The sequence below is a fragment of the Apostichopus japonicus genome, chromosome 2 (genome assembly GCF_037975245.1).
Source record: "Apostichopus japonicus isolate 1M-3 chromosome 2, ASM3797524v1, whole genome shotgun sequence".
Lineage (NCBI taxonomy): Eukaryota > Metazoa > Echinodermata > Holothuroidea > Aspidochirotida > Stichopodidae > Apostichopus > Apostichopus japonicus.
This window is the reverse complement of record NC_092562.1, coordinates 7,775,959-7,803,715: the sequence shown is the minus strand read 5'-3', so window position 1 is coordinate 7,803,715 and position 27,757 is coordinate 7,775,959. Positions and strand designations below refer to the sequence as shown.

Below are 27,757 nucleotides of genomic sequence, written 5' to 3'. Positions count from 1 at the left end.
ATGATTGTATCATTATAATTATATATCTGTAATCATACCAACAAATCTCTCCTCCTAAGTGGTGGTGGCCGCTGCCAAATAAACAGCAGACCACTATACTACAATGTGTCCTCACTTACAGAAATTAAGAGTCACCCTTGTCTTTTAATTAATCATCTGATCACAGGATTTTGCATCATTTGGTAGAACTACTCCATTGGAGGGAATACTCTGAACTGAATTCAACTTAAATATTACAATAACCAATTTCCTAAGATTCAGTTTCATCAGTTCTACAGTAATGTTGCTAATTTCATTTTAATAAAAACTTTTAGATAGAAGAATTGACGGGTGACATGGATATCAAGCCCTGTCCAATGTTAGAATTATTACTGTTACTATCTCCTGAAGCCTGTAATTGATATAACATATAGAAATATTTAAAAATTCTTAAAGTTTATGTTAAAATCTGATGAAATTGATAAAACAGTGATAAAATTGATACAACCCACTTAGTAATTTGTGGTATGAAAATCTGAACCATATTTTGGTGGAACAATCGCTGGGCAATACAGGAAAATGAAAAGAGATGTATAATTACAAACAAAAGCTCATAACAGGTCAAGATTTCCTTGGTTGAAGCAAGGGACTGTTAGCAGTATGTAGTAACGTTGATTTAACTTAAAAGCATTATACAGTTCTATCAATAATTGAAAGACAAATAAGGAAGGTTGTCTAATATAATAAACGATAAAGGCATGAACAGTTCACTATACTTTGCCAGAGTACTATGCAACATGAAACTCCCTGTTGCATATGCACCTCAAAAGAAATTTCTTTTTCTTTTCAAAGGTTTGGTCTTTTTAGCATTTCACTCAAGGTTTTCACTTTCTAGAACCCTTGCATTTATTTCACTTCATATAACCTTTCATACAAATTTAATTTCACAATATAACTCTCATTTCTTCATCATACTGAACCATTGCAAACAAGCAAATGTACCCATGAAACATGATGTAGCTTTAAACATTTACATATGAGTAAAACAATACATTAAATCCTCCCTAATAGATTAAGCAGTTGATACCTTTCTTATTAGTTATCTCGTTGTAGTCACGAAGGAAATTCCACTATACCATGACTTGGTAAGGGTGACTAACAATGCAAACTGCAACTCTGATAACCTAACACCACAAGCAGCAGAATTGCACTTGATATTTATGGCCTGATTGTGCCCACACTCTAGTGACTGAATTCCTGAACAGAGTGGCCTTAAAACTGTCTTTGGTAACACTTTGATACTTCTTTAGCTAAGCATCACAGAGACATTGGTGGTAGAATGAGCCCTAAGTCTTTAGTTTCTATAGACCATGGCTAGCATGGTACAACTGTTACAAGGTATTGCACTAATATCAATACAGATGTCTTACTCTTATTCATTCCATCACTTTTAAATTTTCTACTATATTTTAATTTCATGTCATAATTTTTGTCAACCAATCTCACATTGAATTGCTAAGTTGGTGCTGTTAACAGTTTTCTGTACATTTTTTCAAATTTACCACTTATGTCGTTAGCGTTGGCAGTGATTAAGTACTCACCTTCTTTGTTATTTGCTTTAAAGTGTAATACACTTCAGTATCTTCACTTCATAAACACAAAAACCACCTGGATCTGAGACTGACAATGTGACATGAAAAATGCATCACTGTTTTGACACTTCAAAGCATTGATAATACAGGTTCCTTTGGAAACATGTTCAATGAAATCATAGTTTTGGTTTAGTAAATCTCTGATTCATCAATCAAACTAGTACTGAGACTCACCATGAATCACTCAGTGGGGACCTACAGCTGATATGTCAATTACATGTTTGCTCACTGAATATCAAAATAGCAATGTACATATAAGCTGGTAAATGTTGAAGAGTGTGCCCAGCACCTGCTGTGTTCATTTATCCATCACCTATTACAGACTTAGTTGACTAATTTAGGTTTGAAAATTTCTTCAGTATAAAGTTTGTATAAAAGTTAATAGATACAATGATGTGCAGAGAATTAATTAACACCATCCAACTAATTCAACCTCATGCTTCTTTGACAAATCATCCTTCTTTGATTTGAAATAAGTAAAATTTTGAAAAATGCTTGTGGCATGCGTCATGCTAATATGCAATGTGCTAGCAGCTAATTTATGACTAGAAGGTTTACACACCGAATGCTATAAATTCATGATAACTTAATCACCTGACTTCACTTGAAGTACTCATTTACAAATCACACTGATCAGGGTGCTGTTTACCAGTGCTCTCTGACTGGTTATCCTGGTTTATTATGCCAATGAAGAATCTCTTAACAGATCTATGAACCAAACACCTCTGTCTCGGAATCAATCTCCTTGAACTCATAGTCACCTCTGCCATCGAACATCAGATAAAACTGTGGGTAAGAGGTGATCAATGCCTGTCAATTACGTGTTACAATATTCACATATGAATCACTCATGTCAGAGCCATTTGAAAACATTCATATAAACAGAAATAGTTACTCAAAAATATCTTCAAAAAGTAGGAAATATTCTTGTTACTTAAAATGTTAAACAAGCTGTATATGATGTGCATAACTTTGGCAAGATATGTCATTAACAAAGACAGTCAATTTCCAATATTTGTACTTTTACAATTGGTTGTAATTACAAACTCAGAAAGTAAATTAACCTGCACTAGCCGAGTTTTATAACAGACCAGTTGAACTGCAACACCAAGAAAATCCACATCACTCTTTTCTTGGTCTGCAAATTATGCATCCCAAGAGTATTCATATAAATATTGCAAACAAGACTGTTATGTTCAAGCAAAAACAATTGCATACAAACTTGATAAAGTGTGATACCAGGATAATACTGAAATAAAGAGGCATATACTGCATTGCAAACCAAACACTTTAAACTGGGCAAACTTTACCAGGATTTGAAAAGGCAAATACCCTCATCCACAAATAGGAGATGTGTAAAGTTTTGAAAGCCAATAAGTATTCTAGAAAGGCAAACCTGACATTTTTATTTCTCTTACTATAAAGTGTGGTCTTTTCACCAAATGGTGATTGCATATTAGCTTTACATTTCAGCTTAGACATATCGTACATGAACCTGTACTATGATAATTACAGGATTGCAGAAGCAACCTTAGTAAACTAAATTGTCCAATCAGCTTCCTATATACAATTTTTCTTTTCTGTGTTGGTTGCATTGAAACTGATATTTGTGTATGAATGAATTAGGCAGTTGTTAGTATTTTGTGATTACTTACATCATGGTGCTTCCAAAGAGACTTCCTGTGAGACACCGTAAACAACGTAATACCCACCTGGAGAAAATCCAGAAATATTATGACTTAATTTATAGAACAGTGCTGAGGAATTAATAATTATTGATCACATTACATACTTCTAAATTGTGCCTCTCTGTAATAATGGAAATTCAATTTGTCTTTAATCATAAAATAGTGCGCCTAGCAGTATTATAGCTGATGAATGACTGTAGTTACATCATAACCATTGTGATGTGAAATATGTATCTATGCCAGCCTGCTTCACTTAAACAAGGTAATACTTACAGGCCTTTCTGTAAGAAATTGCTCAAGAGTCATTACGGTTATCTTAATTTTGAAATTCCAGTGATGAAGTCCAACATAGACTGAGTGGCCTACTCAGTGTTGCTTCAGAGTACATAAACAGTGTTGGATTTTCAGGAATTTGAGAAGGTTGTCCGAAGGACTACCAGTTTCAAGGATTTTCAAATATTTGGTAGTCCTGCAAAAAACCTGGTAGTCCTTCCAAATTTTCCACCAAAATTGAAAATGAACACAAATAATACAAAAAAAAACATTTTGGTGCTCAATCTGATTGTGTCAACCAAAGCTTTATTAGTTTAGCATATAACCATGTTATTGTGTACTGTTTTCAAAAAGTGTTTGCACGGGGTATCCGGATACCCGCCCGACGCGATACTACCCGGTTCCTTATTTATTACCCAAATACTACGCAGTGTGATTTTTTTTTTGGCAAACCTATGGTTAGGCAAGATATTCCCATTGAGTTATGCTACCATGTGGTCTAAGATAACAGCAATAACGAAAGTATTCCAGCATTGTTATGAACACAGGATTCTGGGTACGGGACGCAATGTTTTGGCCAGGGACGCAAAATCTTCAAATTGCTTGCAATCCCCAAGTACACACTCACAACTAGGTCAACGGAAAACATAACAAAACATATTTTTGAATGAACATCTTTCATTATTTCTTCTTCTGACAAGAATCAAAAGTTCTCTACTCCTACAGATCGTTGAATTTGTTTGAAAATAAATATATCACAACAATCAACCGCAAGGTACAGGGCTACCAAAACTTCATTACAGAGATTTTCATGCTAAAAATAGACAATGACGCTTTACCAAGATTCCCGTGATTTGATTGGCTAATAGTCGCTACCGATTGTCTGCAAACATTCTTGCATTTTTAGTGCTCAATGAACACAAGTAACTTGTTTGACAACAATTACTTGCAACGTTTACTTTTTCCCTGTGTAGAAATAATGAAGCTTGTGGTAAAGACTATCATATGTCTGCACTCAAATATCATACCGTTAGGCCTTGTCTCATATTTGTAACGTACATTTTGACAACAATCACTGGTGGTACGAAGATGCATTTGAATTGTATCTGAGACTATCACGTAGGGTTGGGCGATATATCGAAAATTATTATTATCGCGATAATTTTTTTTTTCAAAACGATATTTTTTGAGGATTGAACAAATGACGATAATTTCAACTTCATTTACTGACTTTTGAACTTCGAAAAAACCCGTCCTTTACAACATTGACTGTATAGAGAAAAACTCTGCAAATCAGTAGAGAAATTACCAATTGTGTACGAACAGTAAGTTGGTACATCTTTCAAACTTTACGAAAGATCGAGCAAAATACTTTCGAAAAATTCACGCGAAACTGGCATATCGTGCTAAATGCAACTAATGTCATGTAAACAAGGCTCTAGTTCACCCATTTATGAACAAACCATCAGACCACATCTGGTGTTAAGCGCGGGGAAAAGAAAGTATTTTCTAGAATTTCCACCAAAAAAAAAGGAAAAATTAATATCCTACCATAGTTAAGTGTATACTATGTAGCCTAACCACTTCGTCGGTTACGGATCTCACGTAACAACAAAAACACAACTAATTGCATTTTGCGAAGTTGACGTTTTCCACAAGGACATGGGAACAATATTTAGCATTTAGTTAATCATGCCAAGTGGCCTAAAACATGGGATTAAAAGGTTATGGGATTAAAAACACATGGGATTAAAAACACAACTAATTGCATTTTGCGAAGTTGACGTTTTCCACAAGGACATGGGAACAATATTTAGCATTTAGTTAATCATGCCAAGTGGCCTAAAACATGGGATTAAAAGGTTTACTTTCATAAAGATGGCCATACTTTAGCCATTGGGCCTTGATATCGTGCTATGTCTGTATGTTATAGACTGTGCCTCGTGTATCATGGGGAATAGATTGTTTTGTTCATGCGGAGGAGTCGGTTGGCTTGAGGTGTGTTTTACGGGGATATTTACCTACTTTTCTTGAACGTCTAAGATAATATTTCGCATAACTTTACCGATCCTTTACTGACTGACTGACCTTATTAATTCTAGAGTGGAGCCAAAATAGTTTACTACATGAAAAGTTTTTTGGAAACGTGCCAAAAATGTTAGGGGTAAACACTGCAGTTGTAAACTGATGTACGTATAGTGCTCGCTGTTCATTGTAAGGCAGTCTAGAAACGGGGCTTTGCCGAACGTAGTTTGTTTCATAATATCGACAGTTTTGTTGTAACTTTTTAAAGATTGTAAAACAGATTTAATCTCTTTCATTTTATCACGTAATATAGCTACTCTAACTTGTCATTTTAAAATTTTCATCAGTTTCCGTTTCGTGACAATTTAAATTAAAAAAGTTGTCAGTATTTTTTTCGCTAATAACATTACTGTATTCCATGGCACCTTATAACTGCGTCACAAATTCAGCGGTATAGGCTAGATTTCCCCAATTGACTTAGTGTGCTGTTAGGCAACCATGTGGTCGAAGATAACAGCAATACTGAAAGTATGCCATGGATATTTTATAACTGCGTCCCAAATTCAGCAGTATAGGCTAGATTTCCCCCATTGTCCAGCAAAGCATTTTCACTCGGCCTATAGACTGTCAGTGTCTGATCGACTGTTGTTACAACACCGTACAAAATGCATTACATTGACATTTAGCCACAAGTCTCATTTGTTTTCTGGGTACATCATTAGAGACTAACGTTAGGCGACTTTATTAGTGAACAGATTTTTTCTAACGATGTTGTAAAGTTAATATTTCGCGCATGTTTTTAAATAATTCATGTTTGGTTTGGGTGTTATTCAGAAACTATTTAATTAAATTGACTTTCGTTTTTAATCAAATATAATTAGGCTCAATAATTCTTCAAAGCCTTCATTTTTTTTTGGTCGTCCGAAGGACTACCAAGCACACAACATTTTGAAAAATTTGGTAGTCCGACGTAATTTCTAGTCGTCACGGACGACCGGACGACCGTGAAAGTCCTACACTGATAAATGATAGCAAAGTAAGACCTGCTTACAGCATGAGGTAATCATATAGGGGACTGCAGTAGATATCATCTGTATATAATATATCTGCTGACATATCTTAATACTTACTTCTCTTGCATGTGCATAGATATAGCCTTCAACATCCACTGACACTGCACTGGTGCACTCATCAAGGATGGCAAACTGGGGTTTATGGTAGAACAAGCGAGCCATCTGAAAACAATCATAATATGTTCAGCGTAGATCATACTACTAAGGAATACTTACTCCACAAGTAACATTATTAAAGATCTCTTTGAGTCTTCCTAATACCAAGTACTGATACTGATATCAAATAACACTAAGCTTAAACTTTAGGGAAATAAAATCTTTTAAGTTTTTCAGCTTTCCTCAAATGTAAATTATGCGGTACCCTAAACAATAGCAATCAAAGCAACTGCAATAGATGACAGAGGTCAATCTCTGGTTAAACTTATGCGATCAAGGACTTCCACCAATAGCTAAAGTGTTACTTTATTCTCACTAAGGGAAATTACACACCATTTATATGCATTGAACCACATTGAGTCATCCAGTTTACAAGGTGGATTCTTTGAATCTTGAGCTCATTGGAACATAAGACAACACTGCTACTCTATGGCATATGAAGACTTACAGCAACTCTCTGCTTCTCTCCTCCACTCAAAACATCCATCCAGTCCTGGACAGATTCCCATCCTCCTTCCCTCTCAAGGATGTTAGTGAGCTGAACTCTAGAGATTGAGTCTTCTAGGTCTTGGTCTGTAATCCCTCTCTTCAACATATCCTCCTTGGAGTCAGGATATATAATCTGGTCTCTCAAAGTTCCAAGAGTCATGTACGGTCTCTAGAATCCACAGGAACACAAACACAAAACAGTGACTTCAAGACACAGAAGACAGCTATCAATCATATACATACTAAGTGACAATCAGGGTATAAATGTGCTTAGCAACCTGTCCTTCAAATAACAGTAATAGTGAGGTATGTGTCTAACAGTTAGGTATCACTTAGTAAATTACAGTATCTTAGTATCTAACAGTACATTATCCCTTAGCATGTAGCATCCAGTAGCTAACAGTAAATTATCCCTTAGCATCGAACAGTTTAGCATCCCTCAGTATCTAACAGTAAATTATCCCTTGGCATCGAACAGTGTAGCATCCCTCAGTAGCTAACAATAAATTATCCCTTAGCATGTAGCATCCGTCAGTAGCTAACAGTAAATTATCCCTTAGCATCGAACAGTGTAGCATTCCTTAGTATCTAACAGTAAATTATGCCTAAGCATCGAACAGTGTAGCATCCCTTAGTATCTAACAGTAAATTATCCCTTAGCATGTAGCATCCCTTAGTAGCTAACAGTAAATTATCCCTTAGCATCGAACAGTGTAGCATCCCTTAGCAGCTAACAGAAAATGTATCCCTTAGCATCAAACAGTGTAGCATCCCTCAGTATCTAACAGAAAATTTATCCCTTAGCATCGAACAGTGTAGCATCTCTCAGTATCTAACAGTAAATTATCCCTTAGCATCGAACAGTCTAGCATTCCTCAGTATCTAACTGTAAATTATCCCTTAGCATCGAACAGTGTAGCATCCCTTAGTATCTAACAGTAAATTATCCCTTTGCATCGAACAGTGTAGCATCTCTTAGTATCTAACAGAAAAAATTATCCCTTAGCATCAAACAGTGTAGCATCCCTCAGTATCTAACAGTAAATTATCCCTTAGCATCGAACAGTGTAGCATCCCTCAGTAGCTAACAGTATATTATCCCTTAGCATCAAACAGTGTAGCATCCCTTAGTAGCTAACAGAAAAATTATCCCTTAGCATCAAACAGTGTAGCATCCCTTAGTATCTAACAGTAAATTATCCCTTAGCATCAAACAGTCTAGCATTACTCAGTATCTAACTGTAAATTATCCCTTAGCATCGAACAGTGTAGCATCCCTCAGTATCTAACAGTAAATTATCCCTTAGCATCGAACAGTCTAGCATTCCTCAGTATCTAACAATAAATTATCCCTTAGCATCAAACAGTGTAGCATCCCTTAGTATCTAACAGAAAAAATTATCCCTTAGCATCAAACAGTGTAGCATCCCTTAGTAGCTAACAATAAATTATCCTCTTACAGTGAAGTATCCCTTACTATTGAAGAGTAAATTGTCCCTGAGCATCAAACAATGTAGCATCCCGTAGTAATTACGTGGCTAACAGTAAATTATCCCTTTCAATTGAACAGTCAAATATTACTTAGCATCTAACAGTAAATTATCAGAGTATCAACAGTGAAGTATCCCTTAGAGGTAAGAAAGGCAGAAGTCTCTTCCAGGAATTCATAACACACAATCTTCTACCTAACCTAGCAAAAAGAAATGTGCAAATCAAACCTGGGGTACATAGAAAAGCTTCCTAGCCTCTGGCTTGGTGACTTCTCCCCCGAATAAAGGCCAAAGCTAAAACAAAACAGTGTCATTTTCTGAGTTTAAACAATTTAAGCATGAAGCAATACATTTTTAACAGCTAAAGAATGATTGCAGGAAGAGAACTTCCTTGTCTTAGAGATGAGACATCAGAATATGATCAAAATGAAACATGAATTAACCACTACCTTCCTTCTACCAATCCATTGAATACGTATGTCATTGAATACGTACGTGTGTCCATCAACACAAAAGATGTTACTAAATCAGCAGACAACAAAATAAACTGACAAGCTAGTTTCTTTGCTTTGTACACACTCCCCTTAAAATCAGAAGGTAATAGAAGGGGAGGGGAGTGGAAAGAAACCCTGAGGTGACAATAGTTCTATCTCCTCTTCTCAATGAACCTCTTCCATACCCATTTAAAATGATTAGGTCACAATAGTATTACCTCTCCAAGGATTCTAAACAATGAGCTTTTCCCACATCCATTTGGACCACACACCAATACATTCACACCAGAGTTGACAGTAAAGGTCATCTCCTTCACCAGAACATCTCCATTTGGGGTAACAAGGGGAACTTTCTGAAAGCTAGTAAGAAAGAAAGAATTTAGACAAACAAGCGTGCATTCAATCACTAACCATTTCATTTTAATGTCACTATTTCAAAGTTTACTATATATTGTTCATGTTTGCATGTCATACACATTTAATCCATACTGTATAGCTGTATACATTGCAGTATCTGCATGTCATACACATTTAATCTATACTGCATAGCTACATACATTGCATTATCTGCATGTCATACACATTAGGAGTGTTAGCTCAGTGGTTAACGCCGGTACCTTCCAATCATAAGGTCCCCGGTTCGAGTCACTCCAAGATCAATGTATGTCGTCCAGTTACAGAGTTGTAACAATTCATAATCATGGACGTTAAATATGAATGTAAGAGACTGACTTCGGTCAGCTTGCAGGTTTGATAAGCCAATGAGGCTTCTCCGCGAGTTCCTGCTTGCAGGAGGATCTAAAATACATACATACATACATTTAATCCATACTGCATACCTGTATTATCTGTATGTCATACACATATATTCTATACTGCATAGCTACATACATTGCATTATCTGCATGTCATACACATTTAGTCCATACTGGACTTGTGTGTTCATTGTAGTTCCAGTAGCATCAGTATGTATTCAAGACTATAGAGATAATATATACTAGTAAATCACACCAGTCATACTAATAATGGCAGTTTAATACACCAAGCTTATCATAACAAGTTACACAACATTCTACAAAGGTTGATTTATAACAAATACTGACTCAATAATATTATCCTGGTAGACCATCTTGCCTGATCCAGGAACTAGAGGTTCCCTGTCATCTTCACTATCAGAATCTACAACAACAAAAAAGGAAGGGTTGATTAACCTCATTTGTGTTTTGTGTTTATAAACCAAAGTTTACAATCCTTATTTCCATACAGAATGAGAATCCCCCCAAATATCAGACAAAGCACTCTCCCAGTGATCTTTTTCCAACCAGAAAAAAACTGCTTTTACTGAGCCATGTCAACATTTTGCTTCTGGAAATGAGGGAACCTGTTTACTTTAACTCGCCAGGAATTCAACAGGCTCTGTGATTCTTACTATGTTATATTTCAGAGAATGTAAAACGATCAAACAAGACTATTGCCCTCAAGAAAGTGGATCCGGATACCAGTAAGGTGCATCCACATACTAAAGTCCGTCCAAGATTTCCTTTATAAAAACAATAGGTTTCTTTAATTCACTAAGGTAATTCCAAATTGGAAGGATAAACTTCATGAAAGGATCAAAGTTATCCTGTTTACAAGGATTTCATATTTTAGCCTCCCTTGACCTCATATGACCTTTGACATCTAATAGGGTTCTTGAAATCGCTAATATGGACGACAACACATTTAGGTCTTCAGAATTCTTGTGCCCTAAAGTAACCTGTGATATTCACAGCAAAAAAAGATTTCTTTGACTCAATGGAGGTGGATCCACATAACAGGTTCATTGACACTTTTCTTTAGTAGCTTACAACGTATTCAGACTTTGACCTCTGTTGACCTCAAGACCTTCACCTCTACAAAATGTGATAGAATTCTTGTATTCACTATGGCAGATCCACATACCAATTATGACAATTATTTATCTCATTCTATGCAAGTTATCTCATTTACAAGGTATCCAAATGACTTTTAAACTCTGCAAAACTAATGGGATTCTTATCCTCACTATGTTGGCTCCACACATGAAGTATAAAGTTCACCACAGCTGTGTCTTTTGAGATATATATGTTTTCAAGTGGTCTTTCTTCAAATGATCTTCAACCTCAACAGAAAGCAATAGGGCTCCACCTTCTACATGACTTTCATCTAAGCTTGAAAGTCACTGTGACTAGAAGGTTTTCAAACTGTGACCTCTAATGAACTCCACTTAAAACAATAGACTTCTGGTACTCAATACACACACCAAATGCAAAAATCTAGCCATCTAAACTTTTTTAGTTAATAGTTTGGAAAGGTTTTGCAAACAATGACAACTATGTTTCTTTGAATCTTGCCTATTATTTTATATAATTCCATAAATTACAAATTATTTTCCAAATAAAAATATTTTAGAGATTCAACTTTAAAACTGCTTTAAAAATCTATTCCCCATGATTTATTGTACAATAATTATTTTATACAAATTGTTTTGTACGTAGGAAAAATGCAAAACCCCTCCCATTGATAGCAAGTTCAAGGTTAACTCTATCACAAACTGAGAAGTCTCTAGATAATAGTAAGTTAGCTTCACCTTTTCCTTCCTTGACCATCGTCCGTTCGTATTTTCCAAGATTAAGATCCTTCAGCACCATCATTAGTTCATGAACACGTTCAGTGAAACTAAAAAAAAAATGTGACTTCCCTTTGCAACCAGTATTTTAAATTTTTAATATTTGGATAAACTCTTAGAAAATCTGTGCCTAGAATGGCACAAGATGTAATGCAGAGAGAACTGATCTAACAGTTACATATCCTTACAGGACATATGATATGTGCTCTGAGCTGTAATAGAAAGATACAGGAGTATCTGACCAATGGATTACTATCAAGATAATCTGACATGGAAGCAACTAATTAAAAGGAAATTGGCTAAAATGCTACAGGATCAATAGCAAACAAAGTGTCAAGCAAAAATCCACATATTTTTAACATTATATTGATAAAGTATATGATTTTACACTGTTGACTTGCATATGATGTACAAAAATGATAAAATATTGCATCCTTAACCAAGTTTGCCTACTGCCAACTCCACAAAACACTTGACCATATAGGGAGTATCATTTTCTATTCTAGAGGAGGGGAGGGATGGGGCATCATATTTGAGGGTTCTACACATTGTATACGTAATTAATCTCCACATTGTATACGTAATCACAGACTATATAAAACAATGCTTCACCCTGCAAGTCGAGCCATTTCTCTTCCTGACAGAACTACTCTTCCAATTGCTTCAGACAGACGGATCAACATACGTCCAGCATTGTAGTAGTGCTGAAACAGTAGAAATACTATGTAGATATAGGTCTATTAACAAAGCTACATTTGTATGATGAAAACAGTAAATAAGTATGTTGCAACGAGAGTATGATGAAGAACAGTTCAAGTTACCATGGTAATATGCTTAATCTCTTAGTAGATTGAGTTCAATAATTGGATTACAACTTAATTAATGCAGCATAATGCTATATGTTTGAGACCTTCTCACCTTCAAAGCTTCTGCTTGATTCATATTCTCCAGGAGAGGATCGTCAGGATTCATGAATGGCCGACTGACAACATACCAACCCACACAGGTAGCACAATCTGTTACAAAGTATAAAGAAACAACAATTTCATAGGTTGCACTGTATACTCACTATGTGAAATAGCATCTTCAAATCTGATGCAAGGCTTTAAGATGTTAGAGGATATTAACAACAGCAAGGCAGCAGGTTACAATGTAATACAGCTGTTGAGAAACTTTGATCAAGACCCTGTAAAGTGGTTGGAATACCTAGCTTACGACACAGATCAACAAGTCAGTTCATCACAAGAAACCCAACAATCAATAGGAAACCAGTACATTACTTCTCTCCAATTACAATGTGCTACCAAACGTTGCATCTCTTTTACTTACCTTTATTCTGTTTTAATTCACCTTTGAAACAAACTAACATTATGCTGATGATAAGTAAGCCTTCATCCCTAACATATTGTTCTGATGACAAGTACCCACACTGAGCTGCATTTCCTTCAACACCCAAATCCACTGTTTCTGTCCAGTTTTCTAGCTAGGACTATGTGAACAGGAATGCAATGAAATTATTTGTGTAGCTAAAACAATGCATTGTCAGACTTACACTTGGCAATGATATTATCCACAAAACCCATGGAGAACCTGAAGAAGATGAAGTTATTCAGATGTTCGACCTGTGGATACAGAAGAAACAGTGTTTGACTTGTTACTTGTTTACTAACAACACCTTGACTATGTAACTCTTAACCCATTTACACCAAATTCCTATTGACTGAAGCTTATAGCATGTGCACTATCACTTATAGTACATTGCACACAGTAGCTTGAAATGTTGGAATTGTCCAGTAACACTGATTGCAACATAACAAGTAACACAGATCTCACCAGCTTCCTAAAGGCTTTTAGTACACTGCACACTGTAGCTTGAAATGTTGGAATTGTCCAGTAACACTGATTGCAACATAACAAGTAAAACAGATCTCACCAGCTTCCTAAAGGCTTTAAGTACACTGCACACTGTAGCTTGAAATGTTGGAATTGTCCAGTAACACTGATTGCAGCATAACAAGTAGAACAGATCTCACCAGCTGCCTAAAGGCTTTTAGTACACTGCACACAGTAGCTTGAAATGTTGGAATTGTCCAGTAACACTGATTGCAACATAACAAGTAAAACAGATCTCACCAGCTTCCTAAAGGCTTTAAGTACACTGCACACTGTAGCTTGAAATGTTGGAATTGTCCAGTAACACTGATTACAACATAACAAGTAGAACAGATCTCACCAGCTTCCTAAAGGCTTTTAGTACACTGCACACAGTAGCTTGAAATGTTGGAATTGTCCAGTAACACTGATTACAACATAACAAGTAGAACAGATCTCACCAGCTTCCTAAAGGCTTTTAGTACACTGCACACAGTACCTTGAAATGTTGGAATTGTCCAGTAACACTGATTGCAACATAACAAGTAAAACAGATCTCACCAGCTTCCTAAAGGCTTTAAGTACACTGCACACTGTAGCTTGAAATGTTGGAATTGTCCAGTAACACTGATTGCAACATAACAAGTAAAACAGATCTCACCAGCTTCCTAAAGGCTTTTAGTACACTGCACACTGTAGCTTGAAATGTTGGAATTGTCCAGTAACACTGATTGCAACATAACAAGTAAAACAGATCTCACCAGCTTCCTAAAGGCTTTTTGAATAGTCCTTTCTTCTCTCTTATTTCCTTGGTAGAATGCAATTTCTTCACTGTTAGTGATGAGGCGAGCGTTTACAAAACGAAATTCACCCTCAAGACGTTGTTCCTGGACTGTCATCTGACTGACTGGCTTCCTCAACCTGAATATGAAACCAGGATTATTATAAGTCTTTACTGGTATAATGCTACTCACTGCTCTTTCAATTTATACACTTTCCTCTTTGTTCAAACCCTTCCCTGATCCCCTACCCCATCCCCACATAAATAATTTAACATACCTGGTCAAAATAAGCCCAGCAACAGCAAGGTAACCTATCATAGTAGCTGGACCTTGAGCTCCTATTGCCAGAGCGAGCTGGCGAATGTAAATAACAATGTCCAGTACAGGCTGTAAATGGAGGCAAAAGAGAACAAAATAATTGTAAAGAGAAACATGATGACAAGTCAAATGAACCTTGTCAACCAACATCATAACTATTAATTATTGCAAAAGCCTCAGCATTCCTTAGGAGGATTGTAATACAGTTAATTTCAGGGGGCAACGAACATGATATAAACGTAGGAAGATTTATTAAGCAACTCTCAAATTGTGAGGAGGTTAGGTCTGTGAGGATATTGATTACCAATAAACAAAGAGCAGATCCATCCATGTTCCCATTACTGTTGCTACTCACTGTAACCATTGTTTACTTAACCGAGACAATAGTCTAACATTACATCGTACCTTACTAAGGTTGGAGTACAAGTCAGCTACACTGTTGCAGAATTTCTCCACGTCTTGAGTTAGCAGTTGGTCAGCATTTGCAACACGGTTGTCCAAGTTACTCATCTTATAGTATGTGAAGCCCCTGCATTGAAAGTAAAGAATGTTGATTGATACCATCAATATAGAATCAAATGACATCTGACACATGGCTAGCTAGGGGTATTCTAAACAGATCTTACAACATACATATACTAAAGGAGTTTTGATTTGGGTGCACTTTCAATGCTAAAATGCAATGAATTGATTTTAAAAAATGAGAAGAAAAGTGAAACTTTGAACATTTTCAACATTCTTATACTGCCATTCATTTGCAAGACATACCTTGTAGGCAATCTGAATTTGATCAATTGTAATGTTATTCTGAGCAAGCCTAAGTAGGTTTGGTCAGATTGATGTAACTTTGTAACCATGCAAACTACAAAAGACTGCTTTAAGTTGCATGTTATTGCTTCATTGCTTCCTTTGTGGTGTTTGTGTACTTCATAGAGGGGTGGGTTAAATTAGTTACTATTCACATTTGATCTCCTTTCCATGAGGCTCATTAAATTTGTGAGATTCTCCTCTGCGATATTCATTTAGTGGCAACTGAAGTATCCAAAGGTAATTAGTTCTCTGACATTTCTCCCATTTCATTCCTATTTGCTGTTTTTATTTGAGAAAATATATAATTTTGACAAGTGTTGCCTTTCAAACTATAATTCCATTCTTCTGACACTGGTATTTTAAAAGCAAGCAAGTAAGCATTAGCAAGGAGCTAATGACAAGGCTATTATTTTACAATGCTAAGCAGCCACATCATGCATATGGGAGGAGCCGAATAGTGATTAATTACTCAATTAACAGTTTTGGCAAATTTTGAGTTAATATCATTGGTAGACCTTCAGATGAGAGATGGTGGGTTTCTCCTTGATGAAAAGCCCACCTACCCTTAGCCGTCCAGTTGTTAAGGTTTGGTACTAATGCCACCATCTTTACCAACACAACACTGACATTGATAGTTAGATTGGGACTGGATGACTCACCGTAGATACTTTGAATACAGGTAATTGGTCAATCTGGTTCTGAATCTCAGTTTAAGTTGGTTCAATCCATACTGTCAAATAAAGAATAACACAATCAGATAGTAGCATTCACAGCTTAGTATTTCATATTTTCTAACCCACACTCTGCTCACAATTGCATCTCAAACAACAATATGTGTTTGTTGAGCTTTAAAATAGTATTTTTGAGCATAAGTAGGTTACACTTTCCTACCATGTAAAGAATCATGCATTTAACAGCCAGAAAAAAAAGAATAAAGAAAGATTTGTGTAAGCTATGCAGTTAATGTATGCACAAAGCAGTGGAGTGGGTGCAATAGAAATAAGTATTAAGTATTATTTAATTTCTTACAGGGAGGCCTCCAAATATGTTACTTTCAGGTTAAAATCTAAGTCTAATTTGTTACAATCAGCTGGCTGAAACAGTTACTACAGCACTTTTGGTATGGTTATAATACACACTTGGTTTATTATTATTATTACTGTCATATTTATGTACATGTTTTTTTTTTAGTTTTTGTAGAGAGTGATCATTTGTCAGGCAAACATTTGTTTTTCTTGTTTTCACTTCCTTTCACTCCAATAATTCTTGTTCCTCCCACTCTGGGCTTGTTATATGATATGAGAAACAATGAAACTACACAGCCAATAGAGATACCTGCTATGAAGGTCCCAGCTCATTACTGATGTTTGTCTTATCTACTTTAAAGATTAACAAGCTTGAACCTTTCTGTTCTAACAATAATACAACCAACTAGCTGCAGATTATGTGCCAAGGTGTGCAATGACAGGCATCACTTTCAAAAGCAAACAGTTGCCCTGTGTACATAGAATGCAGCAACAGTTCTTTGATTTATTAAAGCCATAGACCAAAATTAAATATTAGATCATATAATCTCATGAGATACCAAGAGTCATTTATAACAACCTACCTTCAGGACATTGTTGACCAAAGAAATCTAGAAATGAAGAAACATAAATCAATTTGACATGCATACCACACAAGTAGCTATTCAATACTGGATTGTTAAAAAAGAAAATCACTTGGAAAGGAATTGCTGAATGAGGCCTTCTATTTCAGGCTATTATAAGCACAATGGTCAGTACTAAAACCAGACAGCCAACAGGCTATTCATTGCCATGTTTCAATGAGAATAATTAAGAAAAGAGCAGCAATGCCGCAAAAATCTCAGTACTATAGCTGTGCTTCTACTTTGCATTAACAGAGTATCAATTAAGAAAGGTAAAGCAAGGAATTGTAGGTGGGAGCTATTTAACCCTTTTATGAACGAAAGTTTTCATCAAGAGAGCGTAAGTTTCAAGTTACAAAAGCAGTACAACATGATGCAATATAAAACAAGATTGCAATCTATGGAGTAGCATATCTCATCGCCAGCATACACTGATTTCAAATGAACAAATTTACTATTAGCTACGCAATCTGACAATACAGTTTTTGAAGTTAACATGACTACATTCTTTTGTGAACCCTATACTGAACAAAACTAGGCTGTGAGTCCTGATTCCTGGGAGTTTAAACCCCCATGACCTTATCATAAGCATTTAATGCAACAATCAATGAGAGTAATTACCATAACCACTTCATGTCAATGCATTTTCTCTTTTCTGAAGTAAGTCTGCAAACCCTACTTCACCACATGTCAACCAATTAAGTCACAAGGTTATTTCAGTTGCATCATTTTCTCATTACTGTAGCTTCTCCTAATCCCTGAACTTACCATGGGCATGGCATACATGAACCTTATCAGATACATCTTAAACTGCTCATGGTTTCTTTGGATTATAGAGCTGTGAACAAGAAAGATAATGAAAATATGAGACTACAACACAGGAAATTCTGCAAAGAATCATGCCAAAATATGTTACTTATTAAGCACTCTTCTTAACTTACTACTGCATTACTATTTCATTTAAAGCAGGTTTCTGCCTGGTCTTCAATATTACTGTGTTTTACTTAAAAAAAACTCAGCAAACTAAGATGCTCTCCTTTCATGAGTAATTAATATTTCCTTTGGTTTTCAACATTTTCCTTCTTCATAGAGTATCGACCACAAGTCCAATGCACATTGGGAACATTTTCTGATTTCATTACTTGAGATAAAACTCACAAGCCAAGCTAATGCTTGCCATTGAGTCCAATATATTTTATAACGCTGCTTAAAAAAAAGGTAACTTACCTCTCAACTGAGGTGCTGTTCTGTATCATCCAAATATCACACACTGTTCTGAGAATCAGAGATAGTGCCACCAACAATAAAAGACCACCCTGTGTGAAAATTGTCATAGTAATAACTAAGCATATATACTTAAAGATTTAGCAAACCACAGATTTAAATTATGGATGAAAACGCAAATACATGGTTAGTGAATCTTTCATGAATTCATCTCAGATATGATTGCAAGGTCAGTTTCTCGTCCAAGATGTAGACATAAATTGGTGCGAGACTTTCCTGCTTCTAGATCTGGCAATTCACAACCTACATGTTTACTGATGTAACTTTCAGCTATGGTAAAACAATTTTATGGGATGTAGCAACTAAAATATACAGTTCAAGAAAATGTAGAACAATTGCAGCTGGTTGTCTTGGCAACGTAACATCTCTGCCATGGAAGTGAACTTTTTGTTAAAGACACATTGATTTTTTGCACTGAGCTCATGTCAGACTTTAGAATTAGATTCCCACAAGAAGGTGTAATTGTTGTGTTTCTAAACATATGACAATGCATAGCATAAGCTTGCAATATTTTTCTACCACTAGTACCTATCCTACTATATAATATCAGATGAGAGTAAATACAATCGTAAATAAACTGTAATTACTAGATATGATACACTTTTATTGAATATCTTGCAATATGATCATTAAGTGTAATACTGAAAAGTTACCAGCTGCTTGTTTTTTTAATTATATGAACTTCATCTGTCATTTGACTGCAGATATACATAGCACAGTATGTCCCTGCAAGAGAACCTTCAACCAGAGGGCCAGTTGGCTTTGTGATTATTGTCACATAATTTGCTCAAAATTTTCCAGCTCTTATTCGCAGCACTCACTTGTTGGGCATCCAACAATTAATTCACTAGTAAAGATTTTACAGTCTAGAATTTTCAATGTTTCAATATCCAAAAAGAACTGTTCCCTTTGTAATTATAGATATGTGTAGATGTTCTATTTAGCAAATGGACACTTTCATTTTCCAATTTTGAGTAAGCAAATCAGCTCTGCCACCAACCATCCTCTTAATAATATTTTTAAAATGAATGAAAGTTACATGACATTGTTCCTACACTGTGAAATATTTTCACAACTGACTGCCAGAGCGAATTTCATCTAGTGTAAATCACAGATAATAAGGCCAAATTTGAGATAAAATGTTCACCAATTGAAGCTCAAAGTGTGAAAACTGATAAGGGCCAATTGAGTGTGTTTAAAGCATCCAACACAACAGAGTAATAACTATTTGAGGTAGATTTCTTTCCTGGATGTCTATACAGTATGTATTATTGAAGACCTTTTGATGGAGACCTTGCAGCTTTAATTTGGATGTTAGCATGTTTAATAGGATTACAGACCTCAAGTGACCTTTGACCTCTAGCAATTTCTATAGGGTTCTTGCACTCAACAAGCTGGAGATATATACTATGTATAACAAAGCTGGATATACATACTAAGTATGAAGTTCAACAAAGATGTACTTTATGAGTTATCATGTTTACAAAGTTCCAGACTTTCACTTATGTTGACTGCAAACAACCTTTGACCTTCAAAGAAAAGGAGAGGGTTCTTGAACTCCATAAGATGGATCCGCATACTAAGTATGAACCACCATGAAGTTTGTGAGTTACTGTGCTTACAGTACAAGCAGGCGTCACATACACACACACACGCACTCACATGCTATCACCATAGCATAGATTTCTTTTGCCTCCAGCAAGCAATCAAGAATTGATCTAAGAATATATCGGATACATAGTCTCTTCTCTTACCTCTCTTGAAAACCATCCTGGTACAAGAATCTTTAGTATTTTATACAGACGGCTGAAAATAATAAGACAATTTTATTATTCATCTCTTTATGTGGCAGCCAAACAATGTTGTGTAAAGTTCTGTAAACAAATTTATCACTTCTAGAATCTTTCCAAGTAGATTTATTTAACAAAATTTAAAATAAGTTGAACTGAAGGAAACCTCAAATGTTCTTTTTGAAAATATTAATGTCACAGTAGATTCCAAATTCTTCTCCATTTGTGAAGTGAAATCCAACTTCTTTTCTAACCGACTGATTAACTAGAAATGCATCAGTCTTCAATGCAGAGCGGCTAAAACACTCTGATCTTAAATTTGTCAACAATTCAAACATTGGAGGCAAAAGAGGAGTAAAGATTGTGTATGCAAAATTACTGCTGGTTAGATGCATTTCACATAAAATCACCAAATTTTGAAACTTTGTCATACCAAATGTTATGAGGTTGCAGGTTTAGTTGCAGAACATTTCTAGTAGTAATTCTCAGCATTCATATTAATATCCAATTCAGGAAAGGATTCATAAACCAAGTATAACTTCACATTTGGAATACTGTGGTTAGAAAGTATTCAGACTTTGCCCTCTGTTTACCACAAATGACCACAGAAACAATACCCATAAGATTGACTCACGTATCAAGAATGAAGTTCAATATTTAATTTTTTAAGTAGTTTTTTTACAATCTGAAGAACAAGGGAAAATTGACAAGAAAATTACAAACAATTCTGAGAAAAAGATGTTTTGCTAGAACAGGATTTGTATCAGTGACTTTGAGATTAGAGGTCCAGGTTTCTATTACACATGGAACCTTATTGTATTGCCACAAGGTGGCAATTTATTGGATTGCCAGATGGTGGAAGGATTGCCACATGGTTATATCCTTCCTACTGCAACTATTGGTCAATAAAGTAGACTTTTTTTGAGCACTTGATAAATTTCAATCATGTTTTTTTTTTAATTTAGATCACAATTTAGAAGTATACCTAAAGAAGACAGCATCCACAGCAGCTTTGCTTCTGTTAGTTTTCTCCTCCTAAAAGAAAAGCAAACAAGTAAACATTAAAATGATAATCAGTCAAATTTGAAAATGAGAACCTCAAGAAGCCAATGAACCAAACCATTTTCTGTATTGTCCATTGTGACACAGCTATACTTCCAAAACAATCATTAAATAATTTATTGTACTTACAATATACAGTATTTAAAGTTGAAAGGTCCACCAAAAATAGACGGCACACATTTGTAATGAGGCATAGAAGAATGAACTTTAAGACTCCAGCAAGAACTAAATAAACATTATAAACAGCACTGAGTACACAATATAATACACTATGACTCAGTAAATGCTGCATGCCACCAACTACACAATGAAACTGAGGAGCCTCTGTATACTGTACAGTACCTGTTTGTCCGTGTGTGCTACACTATTGGTGAATCTGTACAATAAGGGGTTAATCATAGTCTACCAGGCAACTATCACAGGATATTAACAAGTCCAGCAATAGCCTTATACCCCAGTGCATAAACAAATTGTAGACTGTTGATTTATTCATTCATACAAAACACTGTTACAATTTAATAAATGCTATTAAATAGGAAAATAACCAACAATTGTCTCAAAACGGTACCCCACAGGTTCTTTACTTTTATTACAGTCAAGTCACAAACAATGTAAATGTGCCAATCAATTAACACATATATACATGATGTGTAAAAGTAAGAGGGCCTGACATTTCGATCCTAGCAGGATCTTCTTCATAGGCTGAATGACAAGTTACAGTAACAGAAGGGACCAATACAAGCAGAGAATACAGACAGGTTAATGAGCAGGGTGAACACAAAAAGAGAAAGATGTAAGGGGATTGGTAGACAAGGGATGGATAGAAGAAAGAATGGGAGCTGATGAGCTATGGATTGTAATGCTGAAAGGTACAGTAGCTGACAGAACCCACTGTCCCTTCTGGTAATCATCACATTGATGATGTACTAGTTCAAATATGACAAAGTTGACAAACCTCCCAAATATCCCAAGATAAAACCACTGGGATAACAAAAAGTATGTACGTATCTAATATGAGTTACATTATTTAAAGTAAAGGTTATATTTACTGTAACTTAGGTTACAATTTCCTGGAACAGTGTGATCCATCAGCCTACGCAGTTGAATACGATTCAGTTCTTTACTTTTTATTATCATGAAAGTTTGCTGATGTAAAGAAACATACCAGGAATTTCTTAACACTTAATAGTTTTATGGTCAGAATCACAGGGAACTGTAATTTACTTGAAACAAATGTAAATATTCTTGCACTTTTTAAGAGGGTTTGATCCAGGGGCTGTCAGATTTCTAACAATTTTGTAAATTTATATAATTATATAAACAATCAAGATAATAGTAATTGTGAATGAGGTCTGATCTAGTGATCTTAAAATGGGTGAAGCAAGGTTTATATGAAAGTCTGAAAAATGATGTTTACTGAGATGATACTCTGCTGATAACAATGCAGTGGATTTAAGATATGTAATCTAAAGCCCAGCCGGAAGAGATTTAAAAGTTAAGAAAAAGACATTAAAGTTAAGAAAAGAGAAATTAAACTTAAAGATTAGGCCTTATAGTTTCATGTAACATCCAATAAAAGCCAGTTAAGACAACTGACCCATACTGTAGGTTTGTGCCAGATTGTTTCTGTCTCTACAGTGGCACAGGCCCCCAAATATGTATTTGTCAGGCCTTTCAATCCCCACCCTTCTTCAGAATTGTCAGGAATTCTTTTGTCTTAGAAAATGGTTTGAGCAGTACCCCCCTCCTGCCCCCCTCCCCATACCTGACCAAACATGTCTAGCTACATCACTGAGTTTAAGCGATTGTAAGGCACATCTCTGCTTTCTTTTAATCTCAAATTAAACCAAGATCTTGATAAGCAAAGAATACTTTATTCTATGAGCAACATCATTGTCTAAATGGAAGCTACATCATACTGTTTAAGGATACCAAAGAATTTGAACACAAATATGGTTAGTTTACTTACTTTCAAGTTCACTTTCAGGTCAGCGAATGTGCTGAAAACAAGAAATGAGAGTTGTCACTTCCTTGAAGTATTGAATATATATCTTAAATTATAGAGATGCCGTGGCAATTATTTCAGTAGGTAAGGAAATTGTTTTCATAATAAGAACCTTAATTATAACAATGACAACATGACACTTTTCCTTTTATATTCTATCTGTGCAGTAAATACAAGTAAACTTGTTTGACAAAGTGACTCCACTGCTACACTACCTGCTCGAGCTTGTATGCATTATTCTTCTGACATAGGTAATTCAGTTTTGTGCAAAGATCAACTACAGTAGCCAACTAGAACTTGTAATAGGTATCCTTACATTACAGTCGGACTATATCCTGACTTAAAAATAATACCACATAGCATTTGATACATTGTTGAGACGGATCCATGTTATACAGCCTAAATGTAATAATCTGGTTGCCTTCTTCCCATCACTGTGAAAGAGCAACTTTAGTAAGTACAGTAGGAGCTCTAGTATTTGTAAAGTAAATATTATATGTTTAGATTCTTGTCAAATGAGGTTATGTAATTTGTACACAATTTCTGTACTGTACATTTCTTCTTGGTTCACTGGAATTTGACCAAAATATTAAAGAATTAATGAAGGCAAAGGATCAAAGACAATTTATTTTTTTCAGTAACCTCAAAACTCACCAAAATTCGAATTCTAAGTGAACCGATTCCTGTTTGACTGAATACGCTCGCTTTTAAAATTGGTCCCTACTCCCTAAGCCCTCACCACAGTACACAGTAAGCCACCATTGATTCCCTTAAACGCTTGAAATTCCATATTGATGACTTCAGAGAGGATCAACTCTCGTAACAAAGTCATTTTCCATGTGGTAACCTCCCCCTCAGCTGTTGTTGCTAGGGCTAGCACTCTAGAAGGGCTTGCAATTTGTATAAACCCAACGCAGTTTAAAATATTAACGAGGCACCCGAAGGTCATAGTTACAAAAAAAAATCAAGCATTCTCTTTTCTTTAAGTGTTCTTTAAAAGGAAGGCCTAGGTTTTGCTAAAGAAGCCAATGAAGCTAGGCATAGTGTACGCTAAAGTAACAGTAACAACGTAGGCTGACTGTCACGTTAAGCATACAGTATGCCTTGCCAGACTAAGGCTTACTTCATATCCAATTCAAATGGAATGTTCCTTATACATGTGGGCACGTAATGTCGTTCCTCATCACTAAGGTAGCTCTTAGTACATGTACAGTACCTTTATTTTGGAAAACGGTTTCAAAGTCTGTATTGACTGTTGAATAGCCTTCTGGTATGAAAGAAGCTTCGCAAAATTATCCACTTTCAGTCAACAAACACAAACCACCTTTGCAGGCAATATCGCACAGTTGAGTTGCCACAGTGTCCTCTTCTTCTCTCTTTACTGTTATCTTTCCTTGCCTGTCATTCCACTGCTTTTAATATTGGATCAAAATCATACGGCTGCAGCCCTGCCATTGAACCTTCTTTGATTTCTTTCAGTTTGGTTGAGAAATTCTAATGAAATTGTTGTTTACTGAGTACAGTATGCTTTAGTATCGCATTTGTATGGAGAAAGCGCTACTGCTCAATTGAGTTGTTCCTCCCTGACGTCATCAATATGAAATTTTAAGCCTCTTACGTAATCAATGGCGGCTTACTGTGCATTGTAAGGCCTTACTGTAGGAGTAGTGTTCAAAGATTATGCCAAAACAGAAAATACTGATTACCGATTATTTTTTTCATAATCGGGCTGATTTCGATTCCAATTATTTGAAAAAGAGAAAATATCCCATTCATATGAAATCTGCAATAAAGTATGTGATAGAAACAATTATTGTTGTGATTTTCCTCCCTTTCCTTTTGCTTTCCTTGTATAAACAGGCTCTTATGTATCCTTTTGTATGTATCAAATCCCCTCTGGAGTTTCACAGAAGGAAAAAAAAAAATGACAAATTTCCAAAATACGAAAATATGACATCTTACCTAGTAAGCATTGTGCAGAGCGAATGGCCTAACCACCATGGGTGTATGTTACCTGTTAATGACTTGAAATGCACTAAGAATAGTTACTCAAATTATCCATTTCAAAAAGTATCTCAGACAAACCATCCATCTTCAATCTTTACCAAAGTGTAAATTTTAATTACATATTGCTACATTCCGTCAATATTTTGTACTTATTTTCAGAATTATTCTGTTTATGAACAAATATAAATGTTACAAACTTGAAGTTAAACATCCTTATTCGTTACCTATTTAACTCCATTAAGTTCAATTAGAAACTGTGAGATTAGGCCAATCAAACTGAACAGCAAATGGTACCATCGTAACTTGTATAATTACTGTAAAATGTTACCAGATTGATGTAAAGAAATCATAAAGTTCTAGAAACTACTCCAATCATGTTTTTCACATGAAAAATTTGCATTTATTTGCATATTATTTGAGCAAAATTCTAGACTGTATTCCAAGACCTGTTTACAATGTAACAACCTAGTGTTAGGCCTCTAATGCAATGGCTATGGAATCGAGGCATATCAGCATTTCTTAATTAAATTAAATTATTTTTAAAGGCATTGCGGCAAACATCGAAAGGTTGAAAAAAATGGAGATAAGAGGGTCCACAGTAGTGGAGGTGATGGGCAGGGAAGTATGGCCCTTTGCAAATTGTGAGAAAAAGAAACATAAAATTACAAATTAGTGCATCAAATACTGCACTATGGAGCATATCATGCCTAAACATAACCGTATACTCAGCTAATCAACATAGGCACATTCGTTACTTCGCGAAATTGGTATTGTTACCATGCTTACTGTGCCGAGAAACATCAAAGTCACTAACCACGCGGGAAGCAAAATCGGCGACCATGGCAGCCTTATTTGAAAAATTACATTGTGAAAGACGTACAGTATAGAGGATATCTTTATTTAAATGTTTCGTAGTAAAAGAACAAACCTAGAACATCAGTTGATATTTTCACTTTCCATATGTTTTTGAATAATGATATTTTCACCTTCCATATGTTTTCGAATAATGGGCATGACATAACTGGTATTCCACGTAATTTTACCGATTCCGATTATGTTCCGATCATGCAATAATTGGCCCGATTCCGATTATCGTTTGAACACTACTTAGGATCCAATTTTCAAAGGGAGCGTATTCAGTCATTCAGGAAGCAGTTAACTTAAAAATCGAATATTAGAGAGTTTGAGGTTACTGAATAAAATAAATTGTCTTTGATCCCTGCCTTTGTTACTCCTTTAATTGGCAGATCACGTTTTCGTGCTCTTCAAGGGTTACCTAACCTATCCTGCTACTGTAGCTGAGTAGGTAATGCAAGAATGCAATGATGCTAACCATCAGTTTTTCTGTCAAAAACTGTCCAAATCTCAGTGAATCAGAAGAAATATATACTTATTGTTACCCCCAAAAATTTAAGTGAGAGAAAATAACATTTTGTTAAACTTCAGGGGTCACTAAAAGATTTTTCAGGAAGAAATGACACTAGTATGTGTGCATTCATGGTCTCCTTTCTGTAAACTCTACAAATACTCTCCCAGTTAAAGCCATTGGTACAATTTACATGAACTGATATGAAAGAGCTCTAAACAGATAATATACATTTGGCTTATTGCTACTAAGTTTGTAAATACTGATTCATTATGCACCTTTAGAAATCCAGTTAACATAGGCTATCCTTTTTGATAGCAGTTTCTGCGATGGCAATCATCAATGTGTGGTTCGATATACATAGGCCTAGGCCTACCATTACAAAGTACCGGGTGCAGTAGTTACATTACTTTGCAGGCTATGCTAAACTGTAACATGTACTGACTACTTGGTATGTGCCAATTAAATATTAACGCCGTTGCTAGCCGAGCTAAATTGGTATCCGGTATCTTGCCCTTGATATTTTCTGCCTTCAAGTTCTATTGGAGGCTAGCCTACCGTTACTAGAGGTTGAATACAATGACATCGTTGTGAAAGCCTAGCCAAGTAGGAGCTAACGTTAGCCGTTAGCCTAGTTTTCCCAAAGATTACATCTTACCTTTTCCTCTTTTGTCTCGAAAAGCTAAGAGGAGCTAGCCTAGAAAGGTAAAATATAGCAAAACCTGAGCAAATGGTTATTGCAGATGTTTTGCTGTAGAGAATTTTACTGATTGCTGGAGCCATGATTAACTCGCCCTTAACTGTACAAGTTGGTAGAGAGAGGCAAGGTTACAACAATGACGAGTTG

At 35.6% G+C, this 27,757-nt stretch overlaps 1 protein-coding gene across 1 annotated transcript; it reads right to left on the bottom strand.

The window, feature by feature from the left end:
* Window position 1: 1 nt before the first annotated feature.
* On the bottom strand, window positions 2-27,757 carry LOC139976514 (ATP-binding cassette sub-family D member 3-like). The gene is made up of 22 exons (XM_071985350.1): window positions 27,569-27,757; window positions 23,502-23,532; window positions 21,456-21,505; window positions 20,435-20,486; window positions 18,624-18,712; window positions 18,165-18,234; window positions 17,358-17,384; window positions 16,408-16,478; window positions 15,344-15,467; window positions 14,898-15,007; window positions 14,600-14,759; window positions 13,519-13,588; window positions 12,885-12,982; window positions 12,579-12,670; window positions 11,928-12,016; window positions 10,423-10,498; window positions 9,538-9,679; window positions 9,054-9,119; window positions 7,295-7,504; window positions 6,748-6,852; window positions 3,287-3,343; window positions 2-2,417 (listed from the first exon to the last, which is right to left on the bottom strand). Exons 1-22 carry the CDS (start codon window positions 27,691-27,693, stop codon window positions 2,340-2,342), a joined length of 1,992 nt encoding a protein of 663 aa, XP_071841451.1. The 5' UTR covers window positions 27,694-27,757; the 3' UTR covers window positions 2-2,339.